Raw genomic sequence first — 22,785 nt, 5'->3', positions numbered from 1 at the left:
GAAATAGTCAAAGTGATGAGAAGCAAGGACCTACAACCAAGATTACTCTAGCCAGCAAAGCTCTCATTTAGAATTGAAGGTCAGATAAAGAGCTTTACAGACAAGAAAAAGCTAAAGAAGTTCATCACCACCAAGCCAGTATTACATGAAATGTTGAAGGATATTCTTTAAGAAGAGGAAGAAGGAGAAAAATATGAACATTAAAATGGCACTAAATACACATCTATCAACAACTGAATCTAAAAATCAAAATAAACAAACAAGGCATCAAATGAGCAAAATAAACTGGTGAATAAAATAGAATCAGAGGCATGGAAACATGGAACAGAATGATGAATCTCAAAGGGAAGAGGGGGTGGAGGTGGGAAGAGATTAGCCAAAGATCTTGCATATATGCATTACCTATGGACACAGACAATAGGATGATAAAGGCCTGCAGTGAAGCAGGAACTTAGTGGAGGGGGGCAATTGGGGGAATAGGGGGGCATCTATAATACCCTCCACAATAAAGTTATTTTTTTAAAAAATAAATGCATTTTTAAAAAAAGAATGAGGTGATTGTTCTTATGCAGAAAGAAGGAAGGGGTAGGATCAAAGGTTACTCCCAGGTCAGCAATGTGACTGGCCCCACCCGCACTGGAGAGGCAACCCTGGCCTCTTGTGTTCATGTGTTCACAGAAAGCTTCTACTCTATTCCTCTGAAGAGAAGATTCCTTGCCCAGTCTCTCCACCCTTCTCTTGGGTGGGGCGCTGTCTGACGAAGTGGTGAGAGTCTGACACCTGCTGGACACGTTCCTCTCCTGGGCAGGGCGGGGGTGGTGGCGGGGGCGGGGTGTTGAATTTAGGCATCCCTGCCTTTCCCTTGAAGCCTGCCCATCTCCTCTTGTTCCCATGCCCCAGTGAGCACACAGGTCTGCATCTGGGCCTCAGGTGCAAGCCCCTCTTCAGTCCAGCTTTCCCGCAATAACTGAGAAATCCCTGCAGCCGTGCTCTTTCTGAGTGGGTTCAGGACCTGGTGGGTAAGGCAGGTGATGGGGCCCTCTCTCCACCCAAGCTCACCGTTGGGCACACATGCTGGGAGGGTCTCTATTCTCCTAGGAATGAGACTACATGATTCCTGGCTGGAACTGAGCCCTCCTGCCTGATATTTATCGGAAACACTGTTGTAAATATTAACAGAGAGGATTTCCTGACGGCAGGCAATGCATTCCTCTAGTTTTTCTAAATTTTATCGTTGGATTGAGCACAATCAGCAATATTTCTCTGGCTGCCCAGCTTGTGTTAGTCCTTGTCTTAGCCCAGGAAATTCAGGGTGTGGTTAAGGACATCACTTAACTTTGTCACCCAGTGTCCCCCTATGTCATCATACAGGAGAGACTTCTTGGGGTGTCAGGGCCAGAAATCACAGTGTTTCTGAACAAATGGTGTGCTTTTTGTCATAAGGGCAGTGTGACCCGCATGAGTGCTCATGTCCTGCATGTGGGAGGGTCCCAGGGCCTCTCGGTTTGCATGTTGTGCACTAACCCCTTCTTGGCCATACATTTCCTCCCTCCAACTCCTCCTGGAATGAGGTGGGCATCCTCTCATCTCCCGTTCTCTCTCTCCCTTCAGGCCCAGAATGCTCTGCAGTCTGGGAGACAGTTGACATGGAGTGATCCAAGTTCGTAAATTCCAGTCAAGGCACCAGGGGGACGTGTGCATAAGACCAACTCAAATTTCCTGCAGGTCTGGGTCACAGAGAAATCAGGTTCACAGCTTGGGAAGCAAATCAAGGGCCAGCCTGAGAGCAACTGCTCTCCCATCGGGTCCCTCACGGTCACCGAGGGTCTGCACACACCTCGCTTTGGGGGACACGGCCCCACAAAGTGTCCCTCAGCTGAGTGCCCACCAGACGCAGGCTGACCCCACTGGTGCAGCAACTGAAGAGAGTTCAGAATCCACCAAACCCAGGGCCATTCAGCCTCCTCCTGGCGACACCTTCGCCTTCGCCCATTACCTCCGCCATGTGACAGCTCACTGACCGGGAGCTCTCACCTGCCATCGCACTGCGAAGCGCTGGGGGAGGTGGGGGGCGGGGCGGGGTGATAGTCCAGCTCTGGACGCCTGGTCTAGACCCGAGCTAGCTCAGAGCTTGTCAGCATCCAAATGAGAGCACGTGCCCACACTGCCAGGTGTCCAAGCCAGCTCCACACCCACCACTGTACACACTGAATGAAGGCCACGTTAGGCTAATGTGACTCTAAAATAAACTGCCAGAAACTTCCTCTAGCACCTGACTCCTCACCACCTTCAGCACATGGGGAGGTTGGGGCTCCTGACTCCCCAGGAATCCCAGATAAGCCTTAGACCCACCTTGTGACTGGGGCCACTTGGGGACCAGGTGTCACCAGGATGTACTCACTGTCCCAGGGCCTCCCAGTCTTCTCAAGCCTCCCCTCCCCCACTGCCCGTCCTCACAGCCTGAGGCACCTGCCTACTGCTGCTGGGGAGCCCCTCAGGGCTTAGCTCAGTGCACCCCAAATCGGTGGAAATGTACGAGGCCTTACCATTTGGGGACCTGACTCGGGCGTATCTCCCAGGGACCTCAGCTGCCTCCCACCAGCCTCCCCACCCCCTGGGACCTGGCCTCTGCCCTCAGACACCCCAGAACTTAAGAGCACCCAGGGAGGACGTGTGTGGGACACTAGCTCGTAGCTTTCCTCCAGGATTCCGCATTAAAACCGACCCGCAAGCTGAGGAATAGGTCCCCACTTCCCCTCAGGCGGTGCTTAGGTTTGGGGGCAGTGGATGGGACCTCTGCTGGGGCCTTGATTTCCTGCCCCTCACTGCACGTGTTCCAGGGTGACAGCGCGGATGTGGGAGCTCCCTGCCACCCCGCTGCTCCATCCTCTGGGCCTGCCAGCCACCAGTGCTCACATCTTCCAGCCACAGGGGGCGGGGGGGAGGGGACGGGGCTGCCCCTGCCTCAGAGCAGCCACACCAGGACGCTGAGTCCTCAGCAGCTTCTGAGGAAGGAGAAGCTGAGAAAGCCATTCTCATCCAGCTCGCCCTTGGCCCTGGCACCAGCGGACCCGCCTCCGCTTCTCCTAAAGGCTGCTCAAACGGCCCATCCAGGGCTTCCCCGTGTCCCTCCCAGGGCCCTGCGGCACTTCCTGCGGGATGGGCTGTCCGCTCCTCCTGCTGGGACCGGGTCTCACAGCCTGTTGGCAGGTGACCCCACCAGTGAGGCAGCCAGAGAGGCAGGTGGGGCTGGGCAGGCGGAGCCCAGACCAGACGGCAGGCTTCAGACCAGCGCCAGCCCCGCCCCAAGATAAATGCGCCCTCCGGCAGGTGGCCTTTCCATGCGGTGCCTCAGTGTGTCCTTCTGGGCCAGGGGGGCTGATGTGGGACTAGCCAGGCCGTCCTCCTCTCCCTCTGCCAGGAGGAGGCCCAGGCGGGTCCAGCTCACGTCAGTGGGCACCGCGGAGCGCCTCTGAGCCGCAGGCCTGCCTAGCGGCAGCACAGGGCCGGCTCCCCCAAGGCTGTGCCACCGGCTGCTACCTCCCCCTCCTGCTAAGAACAAACCCGCCGGCCCTGCAGACTTTGGCACGTCTGCCACAGCGTGTTTGGGGTTAGGTTTCTGGAGGCCACCTGGTGCCAGGGGTCAGCAGGTTCCTCCCAGCAGGGGGGGCACGTGTGTGCACATGGGGGTGTGTTTGCACATAGGGGTGTGTTCACACATGGGGGAGAGGAGAGATGTGAGTCGGGGTGTCCGCTAGTGGGAAGGAAGTGGAACAAGCCATAGACACAGACCATTTTCACCTGAACCAAAAACACGGCTTCAGGCTTGCTTGTCCCTGGCTCAGCTGGCGGCTCCGAGGCAGGACCCAGGGACAGGAGGGGGGAAGGTGGAGGGTGTGCCAGCAGGGCCTGGGCCGAGGCTCCAGCTGTGCGAGGGCTAAGAGGCACCACCATGGGCCTGGCTGGGGCAGAAGTGCCAAGAGGGGGCCAGATGCCAGCAACTTTCAGTTGGGCCCCAGGGCTCCTGCTCCCAGGCTGAGGGAGGCAGCGCCTACCTGTACCACGGTGGGTGGGTGCTGAAGGCCTGGAGTCATGGGTGGCAGGGTCCTGCAGCAGGGCACTCATCCGGTGCCCCCTCGGGGTGCGGGCCCAGAGCCCACCTCGCCTGCAGCTCCAAGCGCCATTCTGAGGAGGATCTGAAAGGAGAGGGCAGTGGGAGGGCCGGCAGACCTCGAGCCCCAGGCAGATTCAAGGGCGCCAGGAGGCTGGGGAAGAAGACAGTTGAGGGGCCACCATGGACCAGCCCCTGACAGGGAGTGACCAGGACTGAGGTGGTGAGGCCCAGGCTGGTGGCACGAGGAAGAGCATGGGATGGGGCAGGGTGCGTGCAGGAAGCCGTCAGACACTGGCTCCTGAGAACCCAGGCAGGCCCAGGTCCCTACAGGGGTGAAGCTGGGCACTGGAGGTAAGGGAGTGACCGGCAGGCCAGGATGGGAGCTGGGTGGCCTCTGGCCAGCCTAGGCCTCGCGAGGGAACTGTAGGAGCAGCAGGCCGGTAGTGGCAGCCATCCCCTCCACTGTGCAGGGCCCCCCGGATTCGCCCTGTGGGCCCTGGGCTTCAGGGTGGCTTGTGCTGAGGTCCCCGGGGAAGGGGCCGGACGTGGGGATTGAGGGTGGTGCTGTAGATAGGGGGCGGGAGTGGAGGGCTTGAGAGTGGCTCAGGTCATGTGCAGGGGCTGGTGGCCAGGGGGTGACTCTGGGAAGGGTGAGGAGGAAGGCAAGGCCATGTAGAGGAAGATGCCAATAGGGGAGAGATTACCAGCCCAGGACTGGGGGAGGTGCCCTGCAGGAAGGTGGGAGAGAGAGAAACACCTGAATAGGAGAGAGGTATACAGCCAAGTAGAGACAGGGGAGGTACCAGGCAGGATGTGAGGAGGGAAGATGCCAGGCAGGGGGGAGGGAAGATGCCAGGCAGGGGGGAGGGAAGATGCCAGGCAGGGGGGAGGAAAGATACCAGGCAGGGGGGAGGAGGGGAGGTACTAGGCAGAATGGGAGGAGGGGAGGTGCCAGGCGGGATGGGAGGTGCCAAGGAAGGGGGAGGAGGGGAGGTGCCAGGCAGGGAGAAGGAGGGAAGGTGCCAGGCGGGATGGGAGGTGCCAGGGAAGGGGGAGGAGGAGAAGGGCCAGGCAGGATGGGAGGAGAGAAGATGCCAGGCAGGGGGAGGAGGGAAGGTGCTGACAGGATGGGAGGTGGGAAGATGCCAGGCAGGAAGGAGGAGGGGAGGTGCCAAGCAGGGGTGTAGGGCAGAGGGCAAGGATGCCAGGCAAGAGTTGAATGGGAAAGTGCTAGGCAGAGGGGAGGTGACAGGTGACGAGGAGGAGTAGGTGCAAGACAATCGTGGAGGAGGGAAGGTGCCAGACTGGAGGGAGGAGAGTATAGTACCAGGCAGGAGGGCGCCAGGCAAAGGGAAGGAGGGGAAATGCAGGGGGGGGGGGGGGAATGGAAAGGTACCAGGTAGGGAAAGAGGGATGAGGAGGGGAGGCATCCGAGAGGACAGGACGGCGGGTGGGAACTTGGCAGTCATGGAAGAGGTGCGAGACAGGGGACAGGAGGACGAGGCACCAGGCTGAGGCTGGGGGTGCCAGGCAGGGGGCAGGGAGGAAGAGTCAGGAGTGAGGGAGGCATCAGGAAAGGGAGGGAGCATCCAGGCGGGGAGAAGGGGGATGCCAGGTAAGGGGAAGGTGCCAGGCAAGGGATAAGGCGGGAGATGCCAGGCGGGGGGAGAGGGATGCCAGCCATGGAGAAGGGATGCCAGCAGGCGGGAGGAGAGGGAAACCAGGCAGGGGGGAGGAGGGATGCCAGGCAGGAGAAGGAGGGGTGATGCCAACAGAGGCAAGACGGGTACTTCCAGGCAGGGAAGGCGGGGGCGGGGGCGGGGGCGCGGCGCGGCCTGGCGGCGCTCTTCTCCGTCTCCGCCAGGGCCTGGAGGCCGAGCGGCACGGGTCGCTCACCTGCTCCCCCGGGACGGCCGGGAGCACGGCCGCCCGCTCCCGCTCAGCGATCGGCTGGGCCGGCGCCTGCGCCGCTGCAGCCCCGAGAGGGGGAGGCGCAGGGAGCGTCTGCAAAGAGCGAGGAGCTGAATAATGACTTAGGGATCGGAGCAGGCGCCGTTGCCCCAGCGAACCGACCGTGCGGTCCCCACGCCCGGGAGCGCCATGCCGCACCCTGGCCTGCGCACAATGCGCCCTAGGTCTGTAGGCGCACTTCGCGCCCACGGATGCACCCAGGCCGTCAGGACATTCTATGTGCTCCTGTGTGACCCGAGACATGACCTCTTCAGGGCCACACACACGCACACACGCACACCTTGGCGGGGTGGGGGTGGGAACTTAAGTTCCACGCCAGGTTCAGGGTCAGGCTCTGACTGATGCCCCCGCCCCGCTCCCCAGTCTTGATGAGCTCGCCCGCCCGCGCCTGGTCTAATCCAGGTCCCCGTCTCCTTTCCTCATGTTTCCGCAAGCACCCTGACAGCCAAGAGGCGTCCTTTCCGGGCATGCAGCCAGGCAGGGGGTTCTGATCACTCCGTGACTACTCTGGTGCCTCACGTCAGTGGCATCATATAGTATTTGTTCTTTTGTGTCTGGCTTATTTCACTTAGCACAACACCGTCAAGGTTCCTCCGCATTGTAGCCTGTCAGAATTTCCTTCCTTGTAACTCTGAATTAGACCCCACTGCATGTGTATGTGCAATGTATGTATACACAGACCACATTTTGTTTATCCATTCACCTGTCTGTGGACAATTGGATTGCTTCCACCTTCTGGCCACTGTGAATAATGCTGCTTTTACAGCCCTTTAACAATATGCAACACTAAACCGCCCAGAAACTCCCTCCGCTCAGCCCTGGGAAGATGTGTTCAGTTCCTCCCAGCCCCATGATACTGAACGCCTCATCCTGCGCTCCTTCTGGTGAGGGGATGAGTGCCTGTGAGTCCCGCTGCCCTTGCCGGGATGCTGGCCTGTGAGCCAGGGGCTCCTGGTGGTCAGGGGAGGGTGTGGCGGTGGGTGAAGTGATGTGGGAAGGCTTGCCGAGTGACCTGGGGGGCACATGGACAGCCGTCCGGATAGTGGGACCTGAGGGGGCTTGGGTGGCTTCCCATGATAGGGGCCCTGGTGCCCTAGGTCAGTGCTGGCATCTACTACTCTGGGCCAAGAAGAGTTCATTTAGACCAGCAGTTCTCAACCTGTGGGTCGCGACCCTTTTGGGGGTCGAATGACCCTTTCACAGGGGTCTCCTAAGACCATCGGAAAACACATATATAATTACATATTGTTTTTGTGATTAATCACTATGCTTTAATTATGTTCAATTTGTAACAATGAAAATACATCCTGCATATCAGATATTTACATGATGATTCATAACAGTAGCAACATTACAGTTATGAAGTAGCAACGAAAATAATTTTATGGTTGGGGGTCACCACAACATGAGGAGCTGTATTAAAGGGTCGCGGCAGCCCTAGCTGGTTTGGCTCACTGGGTAGAGCATCGGCCTGGCGACTAAAGGGTCCCAGGTTTGATTCCAGTTAAGGGCATGTACTTTGGTTGCAGGCACATCCCCAGTAGGGGGTGTGCAGGAGGCAGCCGATCGATTGATGCTTCCCTCTCATCGATGTTTTTAACTCTCTATCCCTCTCCCTTCCTCTCTGTAAAAAATCAATAAAATATATTTTTTTTTAAAAAAAAATAAAGGGTCACAGCATTTGGAAGGTTGAGAACCACTGATTTAGACAGTATCCACCCTCTTGCCCCCAATCCCTCCCCTCCCATCACCAGCTATTAACTTGGTGGAATAAGCTTCCCAGAATGAGCCCTTCCCATGGGACAGATGGTTAGTTTCAAAAGTGAGCAGAGGTGGTTCTGACATAAGGGAGTGAGCTGTGGGGTCACCAGAGGGGGAGCAGGCAGCGAGGGCACAGGTGGGGGCAGCAGCAGACAGCAGACCAAGAGCTGGCCTAGGCCTGGCCCAGACCGGGCAGGCAGAGCAGCCATATGGGGAGCCCCGCCTCCTCTGACCCTACCCTGTGTCCCCCTTCCCCCCCTCCCACTCACAGTCAGTAAGGAAACCACCCCGGCAGCCTGGATCAGGGGTAAGATTATCTGGGATTAAGCCCAAAGCCCTTCCACTTGACTTCCCAGGTGGGCGGGCAGCAGGCCTGTTTCCCAGCACTTAACACCTTGATTTTAAGTGACTGCTCCCTTGTCCATTCCCCCTCAGGGCTGTGAGCTCCAGGAAGGTGGGGCTGGGGCTTGTTGGCCTGGACACCCAGAAGCCAGCACAAGCCTGGCACAGAGGGAGGCTCGGGAAGGGTTTGGAGGGGGATGCAGACAGGGGGGCCATGGCTGTGGAGGGGGCGGCAGCGCAGCCCAGGAGAGCTGGGGAGGCCTGAGCCAGAGGCTGGGGCACACCAGGCTTGAGGAAAAGGGCCGAGACTCAGTCCCTGGTGAGGCCCAAGGTTGTTCATGTGTCACCTCTTGTACAGCAAGAATTTGGAACAGCCTAAATGTTCATCAACAGGTGACAGGTTAAATAAATGGTGTGACAAGGATAGCCAGTGATAGGAGGCAGAATAAACAGGTGACAAGGTAAATACATTCAATGAATGTTGTCAAACAATGGCAAAGCTCTCTATATGCCGATAGAGAAGGATCTCAAAGATAAGGCGTGTGAAAAAATGCAAGGTGTGCACAAGAGCATGTAAAACATGCTAATGTGTGAGCACGCACTCACACACGCTCACAGTCCTCTGGAAGGATGCAAAAGGAACTGGCTGCAGAGGTTGCCTCTGGTGAGGGCCTGGAGGATGGGGTGAAGGGTTGGGAGGGGTAAGGGATTTGAATTTAGAATATTTTATCCATTCAAAAAATAAGTAAAAGTTTACAAAAATCATCTATATCATCATTTCGATTTTTAAGATATTCTGAGCACCCACTATGTAAACTCAGACCACAGAGCTATGTGCCTCTGACCACGAACCCATAGGGAGCCTTTGTTAATTTCCCACATTCGTTTTGCCTTCCTTCCTCCAGCCTGTATGACTGTGTGGCAGGCACCATACTGGGCTCTGTGGGGCAGGGATGGATGAGAGCTCTCAACCAGATGGGAGCGATTAATACATGTAAACAACTCACCACACCAGGTAGAAGGGACGATGTGCAGTCACAGAAGCTATTATGAATGCTGCAGGGGACAGAAATAGAATGGAGGTCACCAGGGGGTGGGAGGAGAAGGAATGGGGAGTTAGTGTTAAATGGAGACAGTTTTTGTTTGTTTGTTTTTAATTGATTTTAGAGGGAGAGGAAGGGAGAAGGATAGAGAGATAGAAACATCATTGATTGGCTGCCTCCTGCACGCGCCCTACTGGGGATCAAGCCGAAACTTGGGCATGCACCTTGACTGGGAATAGAAGCAGTGACTTCTTGGTTCTTGGGTAGATGTTCAACCACTGAGCCACATCGGCTGGGCTGGGGACAGTTTCTGTTTCATGAGAGTAAGAAGTTCTGGAGATGTTGGTGGTGGTGGCTGCATAACAATATGAATGTACTTAATACTGCTGAACTGCACGTAAACACGGTTCGGATGGTAAATTTTGTTACTTGTATTTTACCACAATTTAAAAATTTTTAAATGCCAGCAGAAAGAGGTAAAGAAGTGCTTCCTCACCTTCACCACGTGCCCAGCACTGTGTCCGAGTTTGGTCTTCCAAACAACCCTGCATTGACAGAAGATACAACGTGAAGCTCAGAGAAGTGGAGTGACATGTCCGAGGCCGCATAACTAGCATGTGGCAGAGCTGGGATTCAAATCCACATCCCCCAGGCTTCTTCCCAACCACACAGGCAACCCTGGCAGACCTATTCCTGTCTGGACTGGCTGCCCACAGCTGTCATCCTGGAATTTCCTTTCAGCATAATTTTGAGAATTCCCTTCACCTCTCTACTGTTCTTTCACACATTCATCAAGTAAGTAGTGAGTGCTTGCCTACACCTGGCATTGTTTCAGGCACTGGGATACAACAATGAACAAAATGAACCAAACAGCTTCTGCCTCTTGGAACTTAGCTGCAAATGGGAGAGACAGACAACAGGTAAGAAACGTATGTGGGATGTTATTCCAGGCATGCAAGGCTGGTTCAATATTAAAAAATCAGTCAATGTAATCACATCAACCACCACAGAAAAAGCATTTGACAAAATTCAACAATCATCTTGGTCCCAAAGATATGTTCACCTCCTAACGCCCAGAACCGGTTGGTATTAACATGATTGAAAAATATCTTTGCAGGTGTGATTAAATTAAAAAGCTGTGATTAAATTAAAAAGGATCTTAAGATGGGATTACCCTGGATATTCCGGGTGGGCTCTAAATGCCATCACAGATGTTCTTATAAGCGAGAGGCAGAAGAACATTACACAGTCAGACACACACACACACACACAGGAGAAGGTGATGGGAAGATATGGCAGAGAAAGATTCAGCAGGTGAGCTCCAGAAGCTGGAAGAGGTAAGGAACATTGAGCTCCCAGAGCCCCTGGAGGGAGCACCTTGATTTAGGACTTCTGGCCTCTGGAACTTTGAGGAAATCAATTTCTATTATTTTAAACCACCCAGTTGGTGATAATTTGTACAGTAACTAATATAACTGTATATTGCACTACAGTTTTGCAAGATGTTATTATTGGGGGAAGGGGATACATATATTTGTTGTGAAACCATCACCACAATCAAGATAATGAAATTATGAATCTATCACCCCCTGTGATGGTTAATTTTATGTTTCAGCTTGAGTAGGTCATGGGGCACCCAGATATTGGTTAAACATGTTAATGTGTGGTCTGGATGAGATTACATTTGCGTCGGTACACTGAATAAAGCAGATGGGCCTCGTCCAATTCAGTGGAACCCTGAATAAACAAAAAGGCAGGGTGACAGAACCAAGATGGCGGCATAGGTAAACACCTGTACTCTCCGCCTCCCACAACCACATCGAAATTACAACTAAAATACAGAACAACAGTCATTCAGAACCTGCTGAAAGCTGGCTGAAAGGAAGTCCTACAACTAGAGAAGTGAAGAAGAAAGCACATTGAGACTGGTAGGAGGGGCAGAGATGCAAAATGGGCTGGTTTGACACCCACATGTGGCATATTTCTTAATCAGGAGAGATATCTCCGCTGTGGAGGCCCCCTGTGAGGAGCAAGGGGTCCCAGCCCCACACCAGACCCCCAGCCCAGGGTTCCAGAGCTGGTTAGACAAGTCCCCGTAACTGTGGGCTGTGAAAAACAGGGGATTGTGGCTGAGTGACATGGAGGCTGCTGGAGACCCAAGGTGTTCCTCTTTTTTTTAAAAATGTATTTTTATTGATTTCACAGAGGAAGGGAGAGGGAGAGAGAGAGAAATATCAATGATGAGAGTGAATCATTGATTGGCTGACTCCTTTACACCCAGCACTGGTGATTGAGTCCACAACCCAGGCATGAGCCCTACTGGGACTCGAACTGTGACCTCCTGGTTTACAGGTCGATGCTCAACCACTGAGCCTTGCCAGCTGGGCACAGGTGTTCCTCTTAAAGGGCTGGTGCATTTACTTACTTGGACTTGCTCCGTCTGGGCTTCAGAGCTGGGTGACATGACAGTTTTGGGGGATCAAGGGACATACAAGGAGGAACTGGATTGTCTGGCAACAGGGCAGGAACTCGGGCAGCTTTCTCGAGGGGCGGGGGTCATTGTTTCTGTGCTGGGACCTCCCCTGTCACAGGGCTGACTGGCAACCATATCTGAGTTTCCATCAGCCTGGCTCACACTGTTTGCTGCACCCTGGTGACTCCCTGAAACCCCGCCCCATCCATTGTGCGGCCCCACCCAAACTGTTTGCTGCAGCTTTTCCATATGAATGGCCTGTCTCAGACTTTGCTAAAATGTCTCAAACAAGCAGCAGCTGGCATCAGCATGACCCAAACCTATCAACAAAAGGCCCAAGACCTGGCGCTAGCACCAACCTGCCTTGCTTCACAGGTTGGCCTTGCTGAGCACTTCCAAGCCCGATACAAGTAGCAGCCATCTGCAAACCTCTCTGTAGCTCCTGCCAGGTGGCCCTAGGCAGTGGCTGACTTTGCACCTCCTGGGAGGCCCCAGAGCCAGTGCACCTGGTGGACAGCTTCAGACCACGCCAGATTACAACGCTACACATCCACAAGCAACACACTCAAGGGGCAGACTCAGTGAGCACCAAAGCCCCAGTGAAACAATTCCTCTCCATCAGGGTGTCTCCTGCACAGCAGCTCTTCCAGTATAGTTGCACCTGGTCCTCACAGCCAATTGGCCTGGAGTCAATTCCTCCCAGGGATGCCAACTACAATCAAGGCTCAACTACAACTAGACTGTGCACAAAGCCCACATAAGGCCACACCTAGAGTGCCCAGCTCAGGTGACTGAGGAGGCTGAGCCACTGGGCCCTATAAGACATGTAGTTCACAAGGCCACTCTATCAGTTCCAGGAGACGTAGCAGATGTACCTAATACATAAAAACAAACACAGGGAAGCAACCAAAATGTGGAGACAACGAAACATGTCACAAATGAAAGAACAGAAGAAATCTCCAGAAAAAGAACTAAATGAAACGGAAGCCAGGAAACTACTGGATACAGAGTTCAAAACCATGTTTATAAGGTTAAGCAAGGATCTTAATGACAGTTTCAAGGGGCTTAGTGAGACTTTAAGGATCTTAGTGAGAATGTCAAAGGCCTAAAAAAGGACCAGTTAGAAATTAAGCAGACACTAACTGAAATAAAGAATAATTTACAGGGATTCAACAGTAGAATTAAGGATTCCGAGATCAAATCAATGATTTGGAATATGAGGAAGGAAAAACCACCCAATCAGAAATGCAAAAAGAAGAAGAAAAAATTTAAAAATATGAAGATAATGTAAGGAGCCTCTGGGACAACTTGAAGAGTACCAACATTTGCATCATGGGGGTGCCAGAAGGAGAAGAGAGATATATATATATATATATATATATATATATATATATATATATATATATATATATATATATATATATATACATATATATATATAATTTTTTTATTAAAAGAACTCTCAAAATTTAATGCCAAGAAAACAAACAATCCTCCAAAAATGAACAAAATATTTGAATAGACATTTCACCAACGATGTACAGATGGCAAATAAACACATGAAAAAATACTCAACATTCTTAGTTTCTAGGAAAATGCAAATTAAATCCACAGCAAGATGCCACTGCATGCCTATATTTTAGGCTAAAATAAAAGGAAACTGACAATCTCAAGTATTGGTGAGGACGTGGAGATGCTGGAATTCACAGATAGCTGGTGGGAAGGGAAATGAAATAGCCATTTTGGTAAACAGTCGGGGAGTTTCTTATAAAGTGAAACAAACACTTACCATATGACCCAACATCCTCATTCCTAGTTATTTATCCAAATGAAGTAAAAACTTATGTTCACACAAAAACCTGAATCTTAATGTTTTAGCTGCTGTACGATAGTCATCATTGACCTAAACTAAAAACAACCAAAATGTCCCGCAGCTGGCAAATGGGTAAACCAACGGTGCTATATTCATAAGTGGAATACTCCTCAACAATGAAAAAGAAATGAACTGCTGCAGTCATAGCAGTCATATTAGGGAAGAATCTCACCTGCATTATGCGAAGTGAAGAAGCCATACTCAAAGGCTGCAAACTGTGTGACTTCATTGAGGTGACGTGCAGCATGTATGTGTAGGAACAGAAAACTGTGGTTTCCAAGGGCTGGAGAAGAGGGGAGGGTTGACTCCTGAGATGGGGAGGATTTGGGGCAGCGGGTTGCTCTGTACCTTGATTGTGGTGGTGGTGGTTACATGGCTGTATGCATTTGTCCAAACTCATAGATGTTGGGGTCCAACCCCAGCAGGTCCAGGGGTTCCCAAAGGTGTGGACGGAGTCAGCGAAGAAGGAATGACACGGAGACAGCGTTCAGTTGATCAGCAGCCTAGCCAGGATCTCCAGCCAGATTCTAGCCAGGATCTCCAGCCAGATTCTGTCGAGAGAGCTAGATATTGAAACCTATTTGAAGAAATAATGACAGAAAGCTTCCCCTACCTGGTGAAAGAAATAGACTTACAGGTCCAGGAAGTGCAGAGAGTCCCAAACACAGAGGAATCCAAAGAGGCCCACATCAAGACACATCATAATTAAAATGCTAAGGGTTAAAGACAAAGAGAGAGCCTTTTTTTTTTAATTTCAGGATTTCTTTCTTTTCTTTTCTTTTAAATATATTTTTATTGATTTCAGAGAGGAAGGGTGAGGGAGAGAGAGATAGAAACATCAAGATGAGAGAGAATCATTGATTGGCTACCTCCTGCACACCCCCTACTGGGGATTGGGCCCACAACCTGGGCATGTGCCCTTGGCCAGAATTGAACCTGGGACCCTTCAGTCTGAAGGCCGATGCTCTATCCACTGAGCCAAACTGGCTAGGGCCAAAGAGAGAATCTTAAAAGCAGCAAGAGAAAAGCAGTTAGTTACTTACAAGGGAGCACCCATACAGCTGTCAGCTGATTTCTCAACAGAAACTTTGCAGGCCAGAAGGGAGTGGCAAGAAATATTCAAAGTGATGAGTAGCAAGGACCTACAACCAAGATTACTCTAGCCAGCAAAGCTCTCATTTAGAATTGAAGGTCAGATAAAGAGTTTTACAGACAAGAAAAAGCTAAAGGAGTTCATCACCACCAAACCAGTGTACATGAAATGTTGAAGGGTATCCTTTAAGAAGAGGAGGAGAAAAAGGAGGAGGAGAAGGAAAAGAAGAAGAAGCCCTGACCAGTTTGGCTCAGTGGATAGAGCGTCAGCCTGCGGACTGAAGAGTCCCAGGTTCGATTCCCGTCAAGGGCATGTACCTTGGTTGCGGGCACATCCCCAGTAGGGGGTGTGCAGGAGGCAGCTGATCAATGTTTCTCTCATGGATGTTTCTAACTCTCTATCCCTCTCCCTTCCTCTCTGTAGAAAATCAATAAAATATATTTAAAGAAGAGGAAGAAGAAGAAGAAGAAGAAGAAGAAGAAGAAGAAGAAGAAGAAGAAGAAGAAGGAGGAGGAGGAGGAGGAGGAGGAGGAGGAGGAGGAGGAGGAGGAGGAGGAGGAGGAGGAGAAACAGTAAAATGGTAATAAATTTATACCTATCAACAATTGAATCTAAAAATCAAAACAAACAAACAAGGAATCTAATGAACAGAATAAACTGATGAATGAAATAGAACCAGGGGTATAGAACATGGAACAGACTGACAAATATGGGGGGGGGGGGCAGGAAGAGACTAACCAAAGATCTTATATACATACTAGGGGCCCGGTCCCTCAGCCCAGCCTGCCCCCTCTCACATACTGGGAGCCCTCAGGCGTTGACCCCCATCACCCTCCAATCGCAGGATCGGCCCCTTGCCCAGGCCTGATGCCTCTGGCTGAGGCGTCCGGCCCGGGCAGCGGGGACCCGCAGCTGCAGCGGCCCCGCGATCGTGGGCTCCGCTTTAGGCCCAGGCAAGGGACCCCCAGCTCCTGGGACTGCCAGCTTCGACCGTGCCCAGCTCCCATCGCTGGCTCCACCCCTACTTCCTGCTATCACTGGCCAGGGCGGAAAAGGCACCTGATTCTCTGATCATGGCTGGGGGGCAGGGCAAAGGCGGCCCCAGGGCCGCCTTTGCCCTGCCCCCCAGCTCTTAGCTCCCCCCTGGGTTTCCGATCACTGTCAGTGGCAGGGGGCTTCTTCCTGCTTTCCCTTTCGCCTCCCTGCATTGTGCCTACATATGCAAATTAACCACCATCTTGTTGGCAGTTAACTGCCAATCTTAGTTGGCAGTTAATTTGCATATAGCCCTGATTAGCCAATGAAAAGGGTAGCTCGTACGCCAATTACCATTTTTCTCTTTTATTAGTGTTGATTAGCATTATGTATGGGCACAAACAATAGGATGGTGAAGGCCTGGGGTGGGGTGGGAACTGGGTGGAGGGGGCAATAGGAGGAAAAATGAGGACATCTTTAATACTCTCAACAATAAAGATTTTTTTAAAAGGCAGGATAACAGCCCAGCTGACATGGCTCAATGGTTGAGCATCAACTTATGAACCGAAGGTCACAGTTCAATTCTTGGTCAGGGCACATGCCCAGGTTTCAGGCTCCATCCCTAGTGTGGGGTGTGCAGGAGGCAGCCAATCAATAATTCTCTCACATCATTGATGTTTCTATTTCTCTCTCCCTCTTCCTTCCTCTCTGAAATCAATAAAAATACGTTAAAAATAAATAAATAAAATAAAAAGGGTAACAGAGAATTTCCTCTCTGCCTGCTGTTTGAGCTGGGACATGGGTCTCTCCGGCCTTGACCTGGGGCTTACACCATCGTCTCTCCTGGGCCTCTAGCTTGCCAATTGTAGTTTGTGGAATTTCCCCATAATCATATACAGGGTGTCCCCCCCAAAATATATGCACATATTTAACCCATTATTAATTCCAATGAGTTAAATCTGCAAAGAATTGAGCAATCAGCTGTGAAAGTGCTTTGGGGATATCCTGTGTATATCCAGCATCCCAAGGAAATCGCAACCTCCCTCCTGAGCCTGGGATCTCTGATTTTAGGAGACTTCTGGTGAATCTGTGCAAGTCCCACTTCAAACCTCCAAGCACCTGTGGAGGTGAGCGCGTCTCCAGTCTCTCGGGTTCCTCTGGAGTCTCTCTGGTCCAAACAGTCAAGGGGAGGAGTGAAGCATCAGTACTCTGGTGTTGGGGTGCTCTTTGCTCTTCCAACTGTAACAATCCTACCAGGAAGGTGCCAAGGAGGCTGGGAAGGGACAGGTGAAGTGTGCTGGTAGAAGGATAGTGATGAGGGACCGTCTCACCTCCCTGCTCCTTCAGTCTAGGAATCCTTTCAAAAAGTAGATGGGCGTGCCTCTGGGCATCAAGATTCCAGTTTACTGGCCCCTCAGCCTCAGCAAGGGACAGAGCACCCCCTAGTGGTCCCTGTGGGAAAATGACTCATCAGTGGGGAGCTGGCGAGAGCAGGAAAAGAACTGAACAGGAAATATCCCTTAGGTGGTTGACAGCCCTCGGAGGGGCCCTATGTCTTTTGTCTTTCTAAAATTTTTTAACCTTTTCTTATGAAAAAATTTAAACATATACACAGCTGACTGGCTAGTCTAATGAAACCCCATGCACCCATCACCCAGCTTCAACAAGTCATACTAGTCACGTCATCATCTATGTTTCTACCCACTCCTCCTTTCTTGTATTATTTATAATAATAAAAGCATAATATACTAATTAGACCAGACAGCTGAACGACCTTCCAGACATCATTCCGGACATCCTTCCGGATGAAGCCACAGCAGCAGGGGCCGAAGCAGAGACAGTTAGGGGTGATCAGGCAGGCAGGCAGAGTGGTTAGGGGCAATGAGGCAGGCAGGCAAGTGGTTAGGAGCCAGCGGTCTCCGATTGTGAGAGGGATGTTCGACTGCCAGTTTAGGCCCGATCCTGCAGGGGTCGGACATCCCCCGAGGGATCCCAGATTGCGAGAGGGTGCAGGCCGGGCTGAGGAACCCTCCTTCCCCCATGCACAAATTTTGTGCACTGGGCCTCTAGTCTATATGTATAAAAGCCCAGTGACCGAAAAGCGGAATGACCAGAACGACCAATCGACCAGTCACTATGATGCACACTGACCACCAGGGGGCAGATGCTCAACACAGGAGATGGTCCCTGGTGGTCAATGTGCTCCCACAGTGGGAGTGCCATTCATTTGACCAGGATGAGTGGCGCTCCCACAATGGGAGCAGCTGCTCAGAGGGTGGGTCCACAGCTGCTCTGCTGACCAGGATGAGCAGCGCTCCCACAGCAGGCCAATCCCCGCAAGCCACACACCTCACCAGTGCACAAATCCATGCACCGGGCCTCTAGCCTTAAAGAAAATCCCTGACATAATATTATTTCATTTATAAATATTTCAGTGTGTAAAATATTTTAAATAATTTTAAATACGAAAGATAGAATATTTTAAAGCTTAAAATATTTTCATAAAATATATTTAAATGTGCAATATATTTGAATACACATAATATCTATAATAATAAAAGCATAATATGCTAATTAGACTGGACAGCCAAATGACCTTCCAGATGACCTTCTGGACAAAACCAGGGCTATGAGGGCCGAGGCAAGCCACCATGGCTTCGAGGGCCAAGCCCCTTGCACAAATTTTGTGCATCAGGCCTTTATTATAAATATAAAACATTTAACTTTTTATTAAAAATATATAACCATAACACCATAATCCCATCTAAAAAATTAACCATACCTTCTCAGTTTCATCAAATATCCAGTTTTAAAATGTCTTATTAATATCATTTTTAAATATCTTGCTTATTTGAATGAAAATAAAGTTCATAAGTTGTCTCTTTTATCCTATAGGTTTCTTGGCTGTGTGTGCACACATGTGTGCGTGCCTGGGCGTGTGCATGAGTGTGTGTGCAGGTGCATGGGAAGGAACCAGTCTTTTCCTGTAGGGTTTCCAGCAGCCTGGATCTTGCTGGCTGCCCCACTGTGATGCAGAGCTGCGCTCCCTCACCAGGAGGCGCACACAGTCTGGTTTCTGTCTTGGTGATGTTAATAGCAATGGCTGATTAATGATAGAGTCATTAATTCAGTGTTTGATCCCACGCTGGGGCCGGGGTCCAGGGGTTCCCAAAGGTGTGGACGGAGTTGGCGAAGAATGAAGGACATGGAGACAGCGTTCAGATGATCAGCATAGCCAGGTTCTCTCTCTATTTTCCTGTTACGTCTGTATTTATACCATTTGATCCCATAAGCATGCCTCTATAGTCACATCATGGTATGTTTTGGGTCCTCCCTTGACCTTCTACAGTTCCTTGTTTCATGTCCATAGTTTCTTATCTGACCTTTGCCAAAAATCCCATCTCCATCTAGTTCTGTTGATTTTAATCCTATCCATTCTATTCCAAAGGTTAGGGCTAGTTTGTTATCTCCATTCCAAGGTCACTACTCTACTGTTCTGTTAAGCTACAAGGAAGTAACTGAAGGAGATTATCCTATTCTATGGCCTAAGTAAAGATTATGTAGCTTAAGCATGATTGTTCGTAGTTAAGGTGATTAACTACCCACCAGGCACTTAGTTAAGAGGTTTTACTGATTTATTCCCTTCCTTAGTTCTGTTAATCCCTAACTCCAGGGAAACATCCCCACCTGGGGAAACAACCTTTCCCAGGGAGGTGGCCCTGGTTAGAACACATAGCGCTAAGAAGGGGAGCAAACATATTAAGAACAAACAGTATGCCAGGTCCCTTGAAACATGCTATGCAGATGTTTCTTCCCTGCAGCGACTGTGTCAAGCAGCAAGGATGGACCGGCTTCCTGCATGCTGGTTCCTCTTTCTGGTCTGGTTTTGGGGATACGGGACAGGATCAGACAGATTTCTCAGTGTCCTCTCCCGAAACTCCACTGTGGTTTCCCCAGGCCTGCCCGTCATGGGGCTCAATCTGGATGTTCCCTGAGCTGGGCACTCCCGAGAGGTGATGGCAAACCTGTGGTGTGAAGGCTCGGGTGATGGATGCAGTGAGGTTTCCCTCGCTCTGCGGGTGTCCCTGTAGGGAACCTGGGCTCCCAGGATTCCTGCCGTAGGCTGGGCCAGGCTCTGAGGGAAAACACCTTCCCTGCTGGGAAAGCTTTCTCAGCATCTCTCAACTCCCGTGATCACCTGAGCAAGCCCAGAACTGGACACTTCTGACGGTAGCCCCCGAAAAGAGACTTGAGCGGCACAAGGGAATAAGAGCATGGGTTTTTCAGGCCGGCAGACCAGTGTTCAGATATCGGCTTTACCACTTAACCAGCTGTGTGACCTTGAGCAAAGTGCCTATCTCCCGGTGGTAGGCTGGTGATGACCCCAAAGATATCAGGGCCTGATCCACAGGACCTGCAAACGCTGCCTGCTTTGGGAAGGGGTCTTTGCAGATGTGATTAAGTGGAGGATCTTGATATGGAGACACTGTCCTGGAGGAGCTGGGTGGCCCTAAATGTAGTCAAAACGCCTTTCTAAGGTAGAGGCAGAGGAGACGACCCCCACACCGAGGAGAAGGTGCTGTGAAGACGAGGCTGAGACACTGGGAGATGCTGGCCTCGAAGATTGGAGCGACACGGCCTCAGGTCAACGAGTGACAGCTGCCACCAGAAGCTGGAACAGGTAAGGGACGGATTGTCCCCTACAGCCTCTGGAGGGAGCATGACCCTGCTGATACCTTGATTTCAATCCTCTGGTCTCCAGAACTGGGGGAGAATAAGCTTCTGTTGGTCTGAGCTGCCAAGTGTGGAGGGATGTGTGGCAGCTGCCACAGGAAGCTCACCCACCTCCCTGAGCCTCAGCGTCCTTGTTTACAAAAACTATACTGGGCCCCGATAGGTGGGGAAGAGAAATGCTCTTGGGGGGCTAGGAGGTGGCGACCTCAGGGCCCCAGCCGCCCCGCTTCCTCCTTCGACCTCACTGTACAATGTGACCCAGTTGGTTAAACTGACGGGGCAGTGGGTCAGAGTTCTTCTGATTGACTCAGTGTCTCTCCGGGCGGCTGGGCTGCAAGGAGCCTCCTCAGGTTCCTGGGGCCCCTGTTTTCCACCTTGTGGGCCAGAGGCTTGGGAAGAAAGAGACAGCAGTGAGGCCCAGGAGAGAGAGGAGCCAAAAACTGGGGAGAAAACGTTGTGGAAGAGACATATGCTGGGTAGGGTATCAGGTAATGACCTGGGGAGCAGGGGTCCCGAGAGATCCCACCAGGTCCTCTGGCTGGCACTGGACAGGCTAGGTGAGCCCACCCTGGGGGCACCTGCCAGCACCCGCCCCCGGAAAAGCCCTGCTCGTCTGGAAAGCCGGCACCAGGTTCCCGTAACTCCTTGAGCTGCACACTCGAAGCCCACATGGCCATGGTCCGGTTGTGTCTTCTCCAGAAACAGCGCACAGGCAGGGCTCACTGAGGCACCCCTAGCACTGAGCTCACAGTCAGCGCTCAGTACATATTTGTCAAGCCCTGGCTGGTGTGGCTCAGTTGGTTGTACGTCGTCCCATACATGGAAAGTTCCCTGGTTCAATTCCCAGTCAGGGCACATGCCCAAGTTTCTGGCTTGGTCCCCGATAGGGGGCAGCTCTGATTGATGTTTTGCTCTCTCACAGACGCTTCTTCTTCTCTCTCTCTCTCTCTCTCTCTCTCTCTCTCTCTCTCTTCCCCCCCCCCCCCCAGAATCAATAAAATAAAATCTTTTTAAAAAAATACATATTTGTCAAGAGGACAGATGAGTGAACAAAGAGGCCCAGAGTGAGAGTGGCCAGTCTAAGATGAGGGCCTGGGAGGGGCCGATTTAATGAGAACATTGCCAAGGACCAGGCATTGAATCCAGCATTAAGAGAAACTGGGAAAACGGAATTAGCCTTTTTGTTATACCCTTTGGTCTGATTTTGTATCTACTTGAATTTTCCATTGAAAACAATTTCTCCCTGGATGCTGAGATGGCCCGAGATCCACCAACTGGAGACTGGCCTGGGCCTCTCCCTCTGGGTGAGACCTGGGAGCCCAGGAAGCTGTGGGCTGGTACGGGCTCTGGCGCCACCTGGCGACCATCAAGGGGTCAGCACCCTGTGATGCTCTCCAAACCCCACGCCACGCCAGGCGTGGACTCACCTGATGCTGCCTTGGCCCCCCTTCAGCACCCAGACCAATTATACCCTTTCCGGACCCTAACCTTTGACCCTCACTTCCCACTCCCCGGTGGAGGCCACATGGCTCCTCCAGGCCCGGGTGTGAATGATAGGCCAGGGCCGGGCGCCCTGCTTGCTAGGGGGCCTCCTGAGCGTGGGGATAGCCCGGCCCACCCACACGGCACAACCAAACAACTCTTCATGGTCTCATTTTTTGTAATGTTATCAAAATTATAGTTTAAAGTCCTATATGTAGTTAAGGAGACTTGTAAGAAAAGGCAGTTCCCAACTCCACACTCTGAACTCTTCCAGCTGATTCTTCATTTACCGCCATATCTCCAACCACAGATCTGCAGTCTCAGCTCTCCCATTTCAGGTGTTCTCTGCTGAGGATGGAGAAGGACTCAGCACTTCCTGCCCCCCTCCAGCCCCCCCCTCCACACACACACACTTCCTGTCTTCTCCCCTCCCAGGTATATGTTATTTTGGGTTAAATCAATTTTCAGCATTTATGTTAATACAGTAGAGAACTATTAGTAGATGACTATGAACTGTATATGATGATCAGTTTTCTTTTATGCTACAGTCTTTTATTTACTCTGGATTTAATAATTCCCTCGCAAGTTCTTTTGCTCAGTTCTCCACATGTTCATTACTATTTCACCACCAAATTCTTGCCCAGTTGTGTAAATCTCCCTTTGACAAATTCAAATGTGGTGGATACTCTGTGAATTTCAGTCTTGAACGATTCTTTCCCAGGTCCTTCTGCTCTGCTCCGATGTGAACGGGCTGCTATTTGTGCCTGGTGCCACCTGGCTTCCTGGAGCTCCGCCTCTCCCTTGAGTGGCAGCCCCAGTTTCCTGGGCCCCTTTTATTCTGCGATTTTGATTGAATACAGTAGCTTCCTGATACAGGATGCTTCAGAGATGAACTTTTGAGATGTTTCATATCTGACCAGGCAG

General features: G+C 51.6%; 1 protein-coding gene across 1 annotated transcript in view; it reads right to left on the bottom strand.

Annotated features, from left to right (window-relative positions):
• SMARCD3 (SWI/SNF related, matrix associated, actin dependent regulator of chromatin, subfamily d, member 3) overlaps nucleotides 1-6,104 on the bottom strand; it is a 38,961-nt gene extending 32,857 nt beyond the window's left edge. Inside the window, exons 1-2 of the mRNA XM_059711452.1 lie at nucleotides 6,011-6,104; nucleotides 4,056-4,196 (exon numbers count right to left, since the gene is read on the bottom strand). Of these exons, the coding sequence (XP_059567435.1) occupies nucleotides 4,056-4,094 (39 nt within the window). The 5' untranslated portion in view covers nucleotides 4,095-4,196; nucleotides 6,011-6,104. The remainder of the gene's footprint in view (nucleotides 1-4,055; nucleotides 4,197-6,010) is intronic.
• Nucleotides 6,105-22,785: the final 16,681 nt, after the last annotated feature.

This window comes from Myotis daubentonii, chromosome 10 (assembly GCF_963259705.1).
Source record: "Myotis daubentonii chromosome 10, mMyoDau2.1, whole genome shotgun sequence".
In the NCBI taxonomy this organism is placed as follows: Eukaryota; Metazoa; Chordata; class Mammalia; order Chiroptera; family Vespertilionidae; genus Myotis; species Myotis daubentonii.
This window is presented reverse-complemented; position numbering and strand designations above follow the sequence as displayed.